Source organism: Micropterus salmoides, unplaced genomic scaffold (assembly GCF_014851395.1).
Source record: "Micropterus salmoides isolate LMB-PRFRI ecotype aquatic unplaced genomic scaffold, ASM1485139v1 Ms_hic_scaffold_2, whole genome shotgun sequence".
Taxonomy (NCBI): domain Eukaryota; kingdom Metazoa; phylum Chordata; class Actinopteri; order Centrarchiformes; family Centrarchidae; genus Micropterus; species Micropterus salmoides.
The window spans coordinates 24,669,712-24,685,402 of NW_024041150.1; the positions used below are offsets into that span (position 1 = coordinate 24,669,712).

General features: G+C 42.1%; 2 protein-coding genes and 1 long non-coding RNA gene across 5 annotated transcripts in view; 2 read left to right on the forward strand and 1 right to left on the reverse strand.

Annotated features, from left to right (window-relative positions):
* The first annotated feature begins 497 nt into the window (after positions 1 to 497).
* On the forward strand, positions 498 to 13,660 carry LOC119911788 (hepatocyte growth factor activator). Its single transcript, XM_038730715.1, is given in 15 exon segments — positions 498 to 938; positions 1,023 to 1,086; positions 1,429 to 1,522; positions 3,080 to 3,108; positions 3,111 to 3,152; positions 3,278 to 3,421; positions 6,044 to 6,175; positions 7,245 to 7,355; positions 7,751 to 7,925; positions 8,722 to 8,819; positions 9,690 to 9,954; positions 11,023 to 11,162; positions 11,480 to 11,620; positions 12,296 to 12,438; positions 13,345 to 13,660. Coding segments are annotated over 15 exon segments (1,806 nt in total). The 5' UTR covers positions 498 to 884; the 3' UTR covers positions 13,519 to 13,660.
* LOC119911792 lies at positions 9,437 to 11,121 on the reverse strand. The gene is made up of 3 exons (XR_005446031.1): positions 10,992 to 11,121; positions 9,854 to 10,009; positions 9,437 to 9,767 (listed from the first exon to the last, which is right to left on the reverse strand). It is a non-coding gene; the product is annotated as an uncharacterized LOC119911792 (long non-coding RNA).
* A 1,218-nt stretch (positions 13,661 to 14,878) lies between the features above and the next one.
* LOC119912146 (protein Dok-7-like) overlaps positions 14,879 to 15,691 on the forward strand; it is a 41,575-nt gene continuing 40,762 nt past the window's right edge. For 2 of the 3 annotated variants that reach the window (XM_038731175.1, XM_038731176.1), the window contains exons 1-2: positions 14,879 to 15,124; positions 15,220 to 15,265. In XM_038731175.1, coding sequence (XP_038587103.1) covers positions 15,071 to 15,124; positions 15,220 to 15,265 — 100 coding nt within the window. In that variant the 5' untranslated portion in view covers positions 14,879 to 15,070. The remainder of the gene's footprint in view (positions 15,125 to 15,219; positions 15,266 to 15,691) is intronic. The other variant, XM_038731174.1, reaches the window with a different exon arrangement.

The following is a 15,691-nucleotide window of genomic DNA, read 5'->3' on the forward strand; positions in this document are numbered from 1 at the left end:
AGAACCACTGAGCCAGCCAACCAAGTTAGTTAACTAGTCTAGCTAACATAATTAAGCTAACTGCTAAGCATGCTAAAATGGCAATAGATTTAATGAAAAATTGAAATAGGACGTTTTATGAGAGTCTAGATAATCAGAGTGAATTGCCATTTACTTAAAATTGCATAGTAATTCTCTGTGTGTGGTCTGGAACTAGCTTAAATTGACATTATGTTAAAAATAATAACTTTAATGAACTTATTAAAATCGTTAATTACTTTAAATTCTCTGATGTTAGTGTCCCCTCCTAATGTTTATGTTCTAATAAAATGCTTAGTTGATACAACTCTGCCAAGAGGATTATGTTAAGTTTGTTACTTCTGATAACCATTAAGGCAGGTCTGTCAAAGCTAATATTTAGACCTCTTTATTAACAAAACCAGTGCAACACGACCACACATCACAGCTCAAACAAATATTTTATATTCTTATTCGAGTTTATTCGACCAGGCGAAAAAAAAATAACATCGCGCAGGAGTAACGCGGTCCTCCTGCAGCACCGTCTCGACCCCTGCCTGTGCCTGTGACTCCGGAAAGTTTCGGTCCGTCCTCTCTCTCGGTAGATGACAATGACAAACCGTGGGCGTCTGCAGAGAAGATGTTGGGGGAAGACCAGCAGGGACGTATAGGATGCCTGAGAGACAGACGAGCCTAATGACGCAACGGGTTTAACGTTACTCAATACTGCTTGAATTTGTGTGGGACAGGATAATACTTGCAGGATTTCCTATGACCAAAAGCAGGCTGAGGACTCGGAAACTGACAGATATAAAGTGACAGGCACGCAGATCATCTCCCGAGCTGTGCTGGAAACAAGCTTCTCCGGACACCAGGCACCAACAAACATGATGGCATACCTTATATTACTTTTTCTTCCTTGTGTTCTCAGTGCACGGGCGGTAAGTTTTAACCATCCTACTCACCTTTGCGCGCACGTTCTTATCCATTTTGTTAGTAGAATAACTTCTCTTTCCCGATTTCAGCGCATTTTAGTCCCCGGGTTTGAACTATCCATCTCCCAAGAGCCATATAGGGAGAGCAGGAAAGGTAGGTTTCACCTCAGGGCTGTGTTAGATTTAGAGGAAAGGCAGTGAATCTGATGTATTTTCAGCTGTAGCAGCTGAGAAAGTTGTTGGTGCAACATAAATCTACAGCATGTTGGAGGCCAGTGCTTGTATAGGTCTGTAACCAGCCTTATAACAGCATGATTTAGCTGGCTGAGGAGAGGATCACGGATTTACAGTCCTCTGATCAGATGAAAGCAGAGTTTTTGTGTGTGAGGTTCCGGGGGAAACAGCACAAATGGTTTTGATAGAGTTTCTGATGTCACTTTTTTGTGTCAGTCAGTGAAAGTCTCTAACAAACTGTTTTTCTCTGCCCCGTTACCAGTTCTGACTACTACGGGCAAAGAATGTAAGTTCCCATTTCGTCAGGGTGGACGGATTCATCACCACTGCATCACCATCCTGTCCTCAAGACCGTGGTGAGTCCTTATTAGCCAGGCCCTGTCTGGATCTACTGTATTTGGTTACACAATCACCAATGTGTGCCTTGAGATCACACAAAAGTTGCCACACACTTGCACCAGACAGAGGGACAACTCAGATCTCAACAGGTAGAAGTGCTGCCTCATCATATTTGATTTTTGGGCAGTCACTCAGAAGCCACACACGCCCTCTCCACGCCACCCTCACACAGGTTTGACGTCACAGGTGCTTCTGTGACTTGTCCTGAAGCTGGCGTGACCTCAATGATAAACACAAAGCAGGCACTCGCTGACGGGACGCTGATGCAGCGTGTAATTGGGTTGTGTAGTTTCATATAATTGCAGCTGGCAGTGATGAGGGATTTATGCATCGCAGCGTCATCATGAAACATAATGCAATTTTTAATGAGGTGATGAGCTAACTGGCTTTCATAAATGGCTAATTGCTGAATTGTCGCTGGGCCTTTTAATGATTTGCAAGCCCCAACTAGAATATCATAACATGGTGTTATCATACCCAGCTGTTTTTAAAGGTGACGTGGAAAATTCCTCTTAAACTGTGACTAGCTGTAGCTTATAACATTTATTTACTACTCCATGCAGTTTATTCTAATAAACAGCTGTCACAGTTAAACCGTAATGGGGCATTTTTTTATTGCTTCAGATTGTGACACAGCAACAAAATCTTATTTTTATTAGATTTCTTTTATTTATTTATTTATTTTAAAAGGCTGAAAGGCTTTCCAGTCATCATTCCTTGGAATTGAGACAAGAAGGGTTGGTGCCAGAAAGTTGGAGCAACATGAATGCAATTATACATGGCCCAACATCTCTGGTCCACCTACACATAAAGTTACTGCAATGTGACCCTACGTGTTTCTGCGATGTGCTCATGAGCTCAGTGTCGCGATAGGTTTGCCATTATGTAGTGTAGATTCGTTGAGCAATACACAAGTATGCCGGCATTACTTTGATTCATTTAGTGTATGTTTGACTGAGATACAGTGGTGTATAGGTTATGGTTTTTAGAGATCATTTTTTTAGAATCAAACTGGCAACAAAAAGTACAGCGTTTCCATCACAGAGAGATCGTTAAAGTAGCTTGTAAGTACTGTACATGTAGGGTTGGACTGTTTCATTTAGTTAAAAATCCTCTATCATGGTAGAAGTAATTTTATGTCACGACATCAGATTAGTACATTTTCAGAAACATCAAATGAGAAACTTTTAATGGATAAGACAGCCAGATAATAATGATGCAAAGCTGTTTTACCCTGAGGGGGAAGAAAAGGTGGGCAAACAATCCAATAGCCGTTGAGACATTTCAATTAGAACTACAAATGTAAACCTGCTTGTGGTGCTAGAAGAAAAGTCAGGGAATGAACCAAAGTCATTAGGATTTATGAAGATCAGAGGGATCTCACAGTACAAACCATGTGGCCAAATCTCTGACAAATTGATTTGATCCAACCCCATTTAATACAAACTATTCCTCTATTTGTAACCATGTGACCTGCTGGTGACTGTATCATGTTTCTGTCTCTTCTGTTGTAGGTGCTCCCTCACACATAACTTTGATCGGACCGGCAGTTTGGCTTCTGCGCACCAGAGAAAACTCAGCCAGATGGTTAGCGCACTAAACACACAAGTGCATTTGAGCCGATATTACAGTATTGTTCTCATCAGAAATACTATATTTTGCTTTTGTTTATCCTCTAATCCTCTGTGTTGTTCCTCGTTGATGTGTTTCAGTTTTTGTCCACACATCCCGCAGAATCCCAAATCCATGTCAGGGGAATCCCTGTCAGAATGGAGGCGTGTGCACGCCGATCCCACACAGATACTCGTTTGAGTGCTCCTGTGCTGAGAACTTCACTGGGAAACTCTGTGAGCAGAGTGGGTAGACTAATTACTATTTTCTTCTTATTATTATATTATTTATTATTTTTTATTATTATTAATATTTTATGAATGAAAGGTGTAATACCAGTGTTTTCTTTATGTGTATCCTCTTTTTAAAACACGTTCCAAAAACAGAAGAATAATCACATATACTAACCCATCTATTACATTAAACATTAGATTCTCTTCGTTGTAGAGGGCTGCAGGGATGACGTATTTTCGTAGGCCAAATTGGAAGTTAGCACAGCCCTGGGTTCCTGACAAAAAGCCAATGGGGTTTTTCCATTGGATCTTGGATTGTTGCAGAAAATAAGCTCTGTGGCAAACAAAAAGTTTATGATACCTACATGTTGGGGCAGCATAGCTCAGGTGGTAGAGCTGTCGTCTCGTAATCAGAAGGTTCCTGCCTTGATCCCCGGCTCGGTGACTAGTAAAGCGCTATGTGAATGTAGTGAACCACTTTTATGATTTCTGAAACGTAAATGCAATCGTCAGAAGTAAAAAGCTAACTGACTTCAACATCACCACCACTAAGCTCCCAATTATTTGATTGTGTGCTCATTTAATCTCAGTCTCATTTAGCCACTTGTCCGCAACCGTCGACGCGTAAAAGCTTCAAAATTCAGACCAATCATGAATTTAATCCCCGCAATGCTTTCCTCGTGGGGGTTTTATCGCTGGACAACTGGCAAGTGTTCACACTCAACGCGAAAAAACACAACTTGCCATTACTACAGCTGTATGAACCCAAAGTAAACATTTTGCTGTGATTAAATAGCAACAAACGGATTAAACTGATCCTGAAATAACTACAAAATGATGCGGATTTGTTAAACATATGAATTCATGCTTTGTCAGGTCTGTCAGCAAGACAGCAGGACAACAACTTCTAAAATGTTTGTTTTCTGAATGGAGTTCAAATCAATCAGGGCTAAGCTATGCTAACTTGTTCACAGTAAAGTACAACGATAGCTGGAATAAAGTTACAGACACATGTTTTCTGAACTCACCAGGTAGTTCAACCTCCTCGCTTTCTTTTCTCTAATTTTGTCCAGTTTTGTCCATTGTTTATATAAATACGAAGTAGGAGTCCAGCAGAGCTCTGGGTGCCAAACGACGCAACAACAACAGTGGAACCGGATGTGCACGGAAGCTAGCTGCCGAGAAGCTCGAGTGAAGATAAATCAACGCTGTAATCCCAAAAACTAAAGTAAAAAGCTCATTTAATAAAAGCAGTCTACTCCGAGCTCCTCCCGTTAGTAAATAGCGTAGTCAGAGCATAATCCAGTCCGACTACGGGTGTTGTGCTCTTTTTCGACTTCTCATCCATGTTTAGCAGCTCTCCGCCGGCCAGCGGCATTTCAGTCCCCAGCTCTGCCTGGGCTTCTCCACACAACGCTCTGAAGCCGTCGGTGACGTCCGGATAATCTCAACGTTGATAGACTATCGCGACTCAGCGTCATGCTACTTTCTCATTTGAATTTTCAGCTCAAGCGAAGGCCACTGCGTGACCGGCAGTGCCCCCTCCGCACCGCCCGACAGGAAATCACAGTTCTATGTGTCTTTGCATTGACTTTGTCAGTAAACGCACCGCCCCCAACGCTCACTTCGCTTTTTGGTCTGAAAGCCCCTTTAAGCTTGTGTTAACCACAGACCTTATTTCAGGCACCATTCAAAAAAACTGATTGACTTTGAGACGAGGGAACCGGAAGTTTAGGATTCATTCCTGCAGCACTTTTTATGCTGAATCTAGTGTTTTCATATCACTGTGCACATCAGGCTGCTTGTGGTGAATCACCTGTCAGCCACAGAAAGAAACAGAAGTCTGTGCCAGGAAATAAGTCCTTGAAAACATGCCAACTGAACTCTACCGTCACATTCATGTTGTGTAAAGGAAGCAATTCTTAACAGGGAGAACAGTTGGATTACGCAGGCTTTCACTCCATTAACTTTATTTTTAGATATAATCATAACATGAGCATGAAAGTTCATTCTTAACCTTTGGAACAGTAGTGATGAAATAATCTTACCTCAAGGTCTAATTTATGGCTTTTCCCCAGAGCTTTCAACCACATTTCATGGTCTTCATCAGCGAATGGAGTTTGGTTGGTTGAATTCATTTGAATGAACATCAGAAAAAGAGAACGTGTGATATTGCCTAACATCACGTGTCCAAAGTTCCGTCAACTGAACCAACTCCATCTGCTGATGAAGACAGTGAGATGTGTTTGAAAGCTTACCATATATATGTCATTTAAAAATGTATTTCACCTGACATGCGAGTGGACAAGAGTAATATTTAAATAATGTCTTCTTTTAAGTGAAACTACTATTTCCAAGATCAAGAACTTTCGCCTTTAGCTTCAGACACATCAAGGTAATGGAAAAAACTCTGTTATGAGTCATTTGCAAATAGCTTTCACTTCACTTCTTGCATTCAAAGTCATTTCAGACTTCACCTACAAAACAATCAAACATAAACACAACAAAAGAGTCTCCGCTTTGAACGCGTCTCGCACAGCTCAGCAGTGAAACTGTGCTCTGCACGCTCCATTGAGCTTCTTCAGTCTCCACTCACATTTCACCCCTTTTTTATATATTGTGTCGGCTTTTCAGAAAAGTGCTATGAAACTGTACACCTGCGCCATTACGACTCTGGAGAGTCTTGGGGGCGGATTCACCTCCGTAATGTGGAACAGTGCACATGCATGGCAGGGGAAATCAAGTGCGAAAGAGTCCGCTACACAAGTAAGACATTTTTTAATACTTTACATGACGTACACCTGATGTAGAGAGTAAAAACGGAAAATAGTGCTCTCTAAAGAAAAGACGTCTTTAGGCTTTTTGATTTCCTTGCTTATCAAGCCTAAAAAAATACAGGTATCAGGTCTCCTCCCAGCCCGGAGCAATGCTCTTATTCTTTGATCACAGCTCCATAGTTACAGGAGTAACCTTGCCATGGAAGAAAAGACAGATTATATGACTCACTGTGACTCAGGAATGGTGTTGTAGGACACACCCCATGGGTCCGTAAGGTGCTTTCATCTCAATGGGGGGATGTTCATGGGCATTTAACAGAGCCCTTGGCACAAAGGAGAGGGAGGCTGTGAGGTGGTTTCACACTCCCTGAGCCAAGACTAGTTTTTGCCATGATGGTAGGGGCTTTAAGTGGTCATGGGGGAAAAATCCTCCCTTTTAACTTAATGCACCTGAATGCCCCTTGATTTGGCTTTCAAATAAAATTGCGCTATATTTAAATTTTTGCACTGAGATCAGTTTTATCTTTTGGCTCATTGGAAAGATAAAGTTACAGCTACACTTATAAATGAGTTGTTCTACAAAACTGGACTGCACAATGAAAAACAAGTTAAACACACAAATATTTAAAATTTGAATAGAATAAACATAAAATGGTTTTTAAAAGAACGGTTGAAAAAGGTAGTGGTTTTAGCGCAACATGATGAAGATATAACATTCACATTCAATATTATCACCTTATGAAGTTGATATGGCGAACATGTTGGCAAACAGATGCTTATTTACGCAACCTGCAGACCAACTCCTGCTAAATGCTTCGCTATGTTCAACACCTAGTCGCTAACTGTGTCTGTCTGAGAGCAGGGAGTCTGAACCAGAATAGTGAAATTGTGGGGCGTAAAACCAAAACTGTTTTATCTCAATGTTTTTTCCCCCCTGGTTAAATAAAAAAATAAACAATTTGTATAACAGAGATATTACATTGGAAGTATAGGTCACTGTGTAAATATAGAGCATGTATGGTATTAAGATGTGACCTGGTTTGCCTTTATGTTTCCAGCTTGCCGTTCAAACCCTTGTAAGAATGACGGAACGTGTCGACTGATCATGGCAACCGGCAAGGAGGTGTGTAGCTGCAGAAGTGCCTACAGCGGGCCAGACTGCAGCTTTGGTGAGTGAAAGCAGGACTGTAGTGACAGGTAGCAATAATCTTTATGTGTGCATGTTCACATAGTGCATGCGTGTTCATGCATGTGTGTGCTTTGTGATGGTTTGATCAATGGTGGCAGGAAAAGACATGAGCACGCTGCCGAACCTGCACACAGTTGTTGTAACTGTTGCAGTTTAATGCATCCAGAGAGTTTTTTTAGGACGTGTTCTGACTGATTCCTGTGTGGAGGAAAGAGATCTGTCATCACAGATACTCATCTGCATACGGAAATTGTCTGACTACGTTTATATTGTTTATACACCTGTGTTATCACGGCCTGTGCTGAGACACGATTGAGACGTGTATTTGTTTTGTGTGTTTCTGCCTGTGGTCTGTGTGCATGCATGTGTGTGCAGAGCCGGAGACAGAGTGCTATAAAAACAGGGGTACAGGTTACAGAGGGCTGGTGGGCACCACGTTGTCCGGCGCCCTGTGTCTGCCGTGGAACTCAGACCTGCTGTATGACGAGCTCCATGTGGGCACGGTGGTTGCCTCGTCCTTCAGGGGCCTCGGGGAACATGCCTACTGCAGGTGTGTGTGTGTTTAAACATCATGGTAATTAGCTTCTGCTGTAGATGTCTGCCAGAATTGTGACAGATGATGGCGGCTACTTTTAGTTACACTGTGAGTAGATTTTGGGTTAATATTGTGGTTGCTACAGTCCCAGCTGGCTTATCTACAAGGCCAGATTTCCTTAAACATTTCCCATAAATTCCGCTTTAAAACTGCAATATCCATCTCTTTCCCCCACGCTGTCTGCTAGTCCAAGCCCTTATCTGTCAAGTTCATGTGCCAGCACTTGTCACTCATGTACTGTAGATCAGCCCTCAGATGACGTCTACACAGAGGCAACCAGCATGAGCATTAAGGAAGCACAATGGGAATCTACCTTGTTTATTTAAAAAAACAAAACAATAAACAGGTCTTATCTCCTCCACATTCGCTCTATGACTACCTGGCAGTCATACGGCATGTCCACATGGTATGTGCTGCAGAATGTCCCGAACATCAGAAAAGCCCATTTTAAGCAAACATTGAGATTTTAGACACAAGCTCAGACTGTCTGACAGGCGCACACTCATGTGCCTTTATTGTCAGTTTATTGCCGGAAAAGTTGCACATTGCAGCGTTAACGTCAAATAAACATTATTCCTTCCTGCTAAAACAATATGTATACGAAAGTGAAGAATTTTCAGCCTCCACATTCAAAAGCGATGGAGCCCTTGAAAGCCACTTAGCAATTGCATTGTACTGAGTAATGTGTGGTATTATAAACAGCGGGGCCACACCTACACACACTCTGTCCGTTGTGTTGCTGTGTGTGCAGAAACCCAGATGGGGACAAGAAGCCGTGGTGCTACACACTAAAGGACAGCGCCATCTCCTGGGAGTACTGTGACGTCCCCTCCTGTGTGATGTCTGTGTGTGAGTAAGGGGGCAGAGGGGGTTTGTTGTTGTTGTCAGTGGGACTTTTTTCGGGCTAATGTATGTTGAAACCCCAGCTTTACATATTTGTTCTCTTTATTAATTATTGGCCTTGGTTATTTTTGGCCTTATTGTTGAGACAAGTCAAAGGCAAAAAAGCTAGACCTTAATAAATCTTATCAAGGATGGCATATTGAGTTAGCTGTCATTATTTTAGACTGCTATTTGAACATTGATCTCATCAATAATGTATGAAAAGACTATTCATCAAGGCCACTCGCTGTACCATTCGATATTTTCATGCTCTCAGCCTTGACTCTGTGACGCAGCCAGCGACACTCGTCATCTGAGAAACACTCGGAACAGCTCATCAAATGCCTCCGCTTTTAATTAGAAATCCTGTGTTTGTGATAAAAACCGAAAGCGCGGAGAATACAGCTAATCTCCACTGAGTCATGCTGCTCTGAAGAGTTGATTTGAGCCAAGTTCAGTGACAGAGCTTTTTATTTATTTTTTTTACAATATGGGCTAGATGAGATAAGGGGAAATAAGGCACGACTCATCCTGAATCAACATGTCATGTCAGGTGGAGCCGAATGTTTATGTGGTGAGTGGGATTTGGCACAGTTGGCCGCCTGTCATGATGCCAAGGGTATGCACAGAATCCACAAGCTTTTCCCATCTGCTGTGTCCTCTACATATGATTTTTAGCATGTGGTTGCTCTGTTACCCTAACATTGTTGCCCTATAGAGCAGCTTTTCTCGCTTCTCGCAGGGGAGAAATCGAGTATTTAGCATACGCATATGCACAAAACCTGCTATCTGATAAGTTTGAAATAATCATGTACTTTCACTTCTTTCCTCGTGCAGCTTCTTCTCGGAGGATTATCCCATTGAATGTCCCGCCCAGCGTTAAAAAAACAAACTCCGACGAGCCGGCAAAAAAGCCTGTGTGCGGGAAAAAGCACAAGAAGAGGTTATCGATAGCCAGGGGCCGGATAATGGGTGGAAAGTCCGCTCTGCCGGGCACTCACCCCTGGATGGCAGCCATTTACATTGGACAGTCAGACTTCTGCGCCGGCAGCCTGATCGCCTCTTGCTGGGTTGTCTCTGCGGCTCACTGCTTCTTCCGCAAGTATGTCGTGAGTGCACTTGAGATGCAGTGGATGCTGGTATTTGTATTTATGTCACTGCAGAAAAGGCAAAGGTTTTGTAGCCCTCTTGTCCAAAATGTTTTTGTTTTTACCAAAATGTGAAAAAAATGCCCTGCTCACACAAAGTGCTTCTGAAACCTTGGGAGTAAAAAGAAATTTTGTGTCCTCGGGAGCTCAGTTTGAGTCGGCAATGTCCTTCAGGAAACATTCATAGTTCAGAGGGGAGCATTATTTTCTCTTAGCTGTTTTCTGACCGTTGAACAAGAGGTCACAACTCAAAAGGCACGTGATTTAAAGACTTCGACCCCTCACAGCTCTGTGAACACACTATATTTAGACAAGCATCCAGTTCGAGGAAAACCTAAAAACAGCCCACACACAGATGCTGTTTACATGGAAATGCATACATTTCCCTTCCGACGTCAACAAACAGGCAGCTGCTGTCATTGTTCAAGTTCAAAGATCTTTACCTGAAGCAGTGCATCATTAAATTGGACGTTGCTGGCAGTGAACGGAAGTGCACAGCGGTTTAACAGTTTCACAGCCATTTTTTACAGTAAATTATATTTGCAAGGCTTTTGCTTTTTTTACACGCTGTAACTGCTAAGTTGGTATCAACTGGGAATTGTTTAAACTAATTAAAGCAGAACAAGAGTCGACAATATTCATCACACCCCACAGTACAAAAGTGTTGAACATAATGAACAACAGACTGGAGATTCAGCTATTACTTAGAGTCTCGCCAGCAGTGTGGCTGAAAGCCAAGAGATCATTATATCAGGTTAAAAATGGAAAGGGTTCATCCTCTGGGGAAACATGAATTTTCATGGAATTTCATGGAAATCTAATGATGGGCTAAAAGAAAGGTTGCGGCTTCCCAGGATTTACCCTCTGGGGATCATCCACAGCAGATTTCAAGGATATTTAGGCGGTAGATGTGAGGGTAACATGGCTCTGGTATAAAATGTTGGACAAATAGACAATATTACAAGTACTATGAGTGCACACTTTGCAGTACCTCTGACTGATAACAGTGTGTCTTCCCTCAGCCCCCTGAAGTCTCAGCTTCGCGTGGTGTTCGGCCAGCATGGTTTCAACGTCACCGGTCCCAACACCAGGACATTCGGAGTGGAGGACTACATCTTTCCAAAACAGTTCTCCGTGTTCAATCCAACACTTCATGACATTGGTAATCATTAAATACGTACACACACACACACACACACACACACACACACAGTGACTCAGAAGACCTCCCCATTCAGAAACACATAAACTAACTTCAGACCCTAGTCTGCGTGCACAGCTGTGCGTCACTCAACAGCTGTGTCCCTGTGCTCCCCCGCATGAATACACACACAATTCTCACACGCGCACACACACACATTCTGACTTTTGGGTGTAGCAGTTTTACTGGCCAGGAGTCACCAAGTCTACCACTTGTTTCATCATTTAAACTACACTTTTGGTTGTCTCGTTTCATAACACCGCCTTTCTGTTTGCCAGTTCTGATCAAACTGAAGAAGGAGGACGGGCACTGTGTGAGGAGGACCCCGTTTATCAGTCCCATCTGTCTCCCAGACAAAAGCGTGACGTTCCCTGATGACTACTGCTGTATTATTAGCGGCTGGGGACACATGCATGAGAGTGAGTGATGAGGAAATCATGTCAGTGCTGTGTCATTTCAGTTTCATTGTGACAACAGCTATCCACATTCACACATTGGAACAGATCACGGACAGTTTATTTGGTATGGGTAGTGCAACGCCAATAAATTATCTAATTGTTCATCAAGTGGAGCAGAACCAGCGTTTGTTTGCACTTTGCAAAAGTTTTGGCTTCATTGTCAATGTACTTACAGTACACATCCGTCCCTATCCATCACTGGGGGCCTTAAATACAAGCTTGTTTACAATAGTAAACATTTAGACCTTCTTTTAGGGATCTTGGCCTCAGTCAGTCTGACCTCAGTATTTTTTAAATCCTGGCCACGGTAGAGGGTGACACGGGAGTGGATTTTCAGTCCTGTCCCATCCCACACCTACAAAAATACTTCTGTCCCGTCCTGTGACAGAGTGAAAAAAAACAACCTTCCCAATCTCATGAGAATGACTCCCATCCGATAACTTCCCAATAAAACCCTCCAGAAAATAGCGTTTACATACTGTATATATTTCTTTCCTGTCCCGACCAAGTCCCGCCGTGAATAGTGAAATTGACTTCCATCCTGCGAGAATCCCACAGAAATCCCCGGCCACAGCCCTGTTCAGGTTAACAAGGTTCCACTTTTTGGTAATGAGTTATTTGTGCTTTTTTTGACAGAGGCAAATGGTTACAATACTCTGCAGGAGGGTGGAGTGAGACTGATTCCTCATGAGACTTGTAGAAAGCCAGACGTTTACGGCAACCATGTCACCGCTGACATGTTTTGTGCGGGGCTCAACGGCTGTGTTGACGCCTGCCAGGTAGGAAAAGCATTTCAAGACAGAAAGTGATTTCTGTCCACGACTGCTGCTGCTAGCTCATGTAGTCTGACATTATTGGCATAATGTTTTCTAATTTGAGGTTGATTGTGTTGCTCTTGTGAAGTGTAATTTTAACATTTCGTAGTTTATATTGGTATTTAACAGTATCTTAATTAAGTGTCAGGTCAGATGTGTTGACCATAACTCATTACTACCTCTTTTACCTTTCACTCTAAACATATTATATGTTAACAAGCTAACGTTAGCTTTGTCAGTTGGTTTTGTTAGCCAACAATTACACCTGGAAGTAAATAGGTGTAAATATGCAGTAAAAATAATCTCTGTGTAAGAATTAGTTTGTGTGGTGCACCTCATTTTAATTTAGTGATGCATAAACCTCTACTTAGTATTCTTATACTATAAAACAAGGCTAGTTTGAACTTACAAAGAGCGGGACCTATTTTTTATAAATATTTTTGTCTTATTTCTCTGGAGTATTGGAAATTACGACCGATCATGAAGTCTTCCAGGCAAAATAGATTCCCGGAGCCTCTGCTCTGGAGGGGTCGATACCAGAAAGTTGACTCGAGGACTCAGAGTAATGGAACTGCAGTTAAGATGGCAGCAGGGATTCCCCTGAGTGAAGTGCTGGCGGGGAGTAAGGGAGGGTCTGAAGTCTGCAGAAATGTCTGCAGCGCCAGACTACTCACCCAACCTGCTGTGTAAAATATTTAAGCTCCTTCCTCTTAGATTAAATGTCACCGTTATTTATTTACCTCAGGGGCAGAGTGCAGATTTTAAGTAATATATTAAGTTTCAAGTGTATGACTCTAGCTGTTTGTGTGCCTTTGATCTGTGCATGTATGTTTACGTGTGTGGACTGTATGTACTTGTTTGTTTCCCCAGGGCGACTCTGGAGGCCCTCTGGCTTGTGCGAGGAATGATGTCAGCTTCCTGTATGGGATCATCAGCTGGGGAGAGGGCTGCGGCCGTTCTGGAAAACCTGGTGTTTACACTAAAGTAGTGAACTATATCGACTGGATCAATTCAGTGATCAGACGCAAACCCAAGGCTTCATGATTGGACGTTACCTGGACATTAGCTTTAATATATGATATATTGTACTATATTGTATTCTAACTTTATTTGTAATGATTGTGGAAGTTTATTTTTTAACTGTGAAACATTTTGTGAATGAATAAACCCTTACTGACTTGATGAAGCTCTGAGTGTCTTTGAGACTAATGAATGAGTCCTGTTTCAGACAGTTGGAAGTGTTTTCACAAAACAATCGCAACTCAAGGAGCACTTACTAGCGTTTTTGCTGAGCTTTCAACAATGTCATGCAGTCCATCATCAAGTCGGAGTTTGGTCAGCTGCCTTGGAGATATAGATAGACATCTGAGCTCAGTAGATGTTCCATCCGTAGTGCTTTTAAGATTTGTCATTGTTGTTCTTAAAAGATCAGCATCAAGGTTCTTTCTTTACTTTGGACGTTTGGTTTAGCAAAGCAATCCCAGGGTCCACTTTACCAATTTTAGCTCCTTGAACATGCTGCTGAAGTTCAACAGATATCTTATAAACTTATTCTTTCAGTGCTTGAACTTCAACCGTGAACTTCACTCAGCGCTTTATTAACACTTCAACTTGATTCAGTGCTCATACTTTAGCAGAGCCTTTATCTCACTTTCATTTAATCTGCTGTTTCAACTCAAATCAAAGATATAAATATTTATAATAAAACAAGAAATTCCCCATGCACAGCAAGAACAGTCAGGTGCTGGTAGGCCGCAGGATTTTAGCAATGAAAAATCAAAAATAACCCACTCTACACTGAAATGACTTTACCACATAATAATAAATATTTATAACTTTTACCACGTGTGCCTTTTCTAGTTTTGGATATGAACTTCTTCAGTACAATCAATTACAAATACACCTATAGGCCTATACAGTAGTGGAAGAAGTACTCAGTGGTAGCAATACCACAGTGCGGAAATGCTGTGTTAAAAAGTAAACGTTCAAAAGTATTAGCATCAAAATATCATTATGCAGAAGGGCATATTTCAGAAAAATTTATACATTATTGGATTAGAATCATTGATAGATTAATGTAGGCTACATGTCACTTTGCAGCTGGTAAAGGTGGGGCTCTTCTTAATGACTATATATTGCTGGGGTAGGTTAATTTATAGCAAATTTTATTTGTTGAACATATTGAATATAAAGTTACAGTCCACCTGTTCATATACAACTACACATTTAATGAGCCACATCCAGCACTTCCAATTTTGAGGTGTGTTTTGGGACAAGTAATGTCTGTGTGTGTAGTTCTCAAACCAGCGTGAATAATATAATCATGAAATGTGGTATTTGTGGAGTGGGAATCATGTGATCATGTCTTCCAGTACTCTTCAGCAGGTGGTGTGAAACCAGCCCAGGTGGCGGCGGCACGGCCGGTTGGCTGGTGACACAGACAGACAGTCAGACACTGGTCGTGCCATTTTCCGTGTGGCTTGCTTGGGGGCGAGTTTGCGCCCCGCAAGCAGAGAGAGAGAGAGCGAGCAGCTATTTTGAAAGTAACCCCTCATTCAGTCAGCGACTCTGCAGCTGTCAGGAACCATGACTGAAGATGACGGATTCTGTTGTCGTGGAGGGATATGCCAGACTCAGAGATGGGAAAAAGGTGTGTAGCTTGACTAAAAATTTGCTGACGGATATGGCAGACGCACTTTCATCTGTGCTTTAAAAAAAAAGTTTGTGTCTACTTTTCTTCCACAGTGGAAAACTAGGTGGCTCGTTCTGCGCAAGCCGTCGCCCGTAGCAGGTAAAAAAAAACACTAACACTTTTGTAACCGGTCAGGTCTACACATTTCACGTTGGACTCAGATGTGAAGGTTTTGCGCAGCGGGCAAACAAATTAATGCGCGTGAACATGTTTCCCAGTTTCACGGACCTTCCTGTTTTCATAAGGCCTGGTTTGTGTTTGCATATTCAGAAATCGGGGCCTTGTCTATGGGCTCAAAGATGGGTCGAGAAGATTTTAGAGCTTGTGAAATAAAGTTCAGAAAGAGTTTCAAAACCTGTGGTTGTATTTCACCCCTCATAAACCTGTTACAAGACTCTGCATGAGAAGTTCAAGGAGTGTGTGAATGTGTGGGGAAAGTTTGTATTAAAAAAGGAGAAAAAATCATATTTGTTTACAGAAAGTGTGAGGAAAAAGAACAGTTTTTTGTGAGGTCTGAGTTATAAA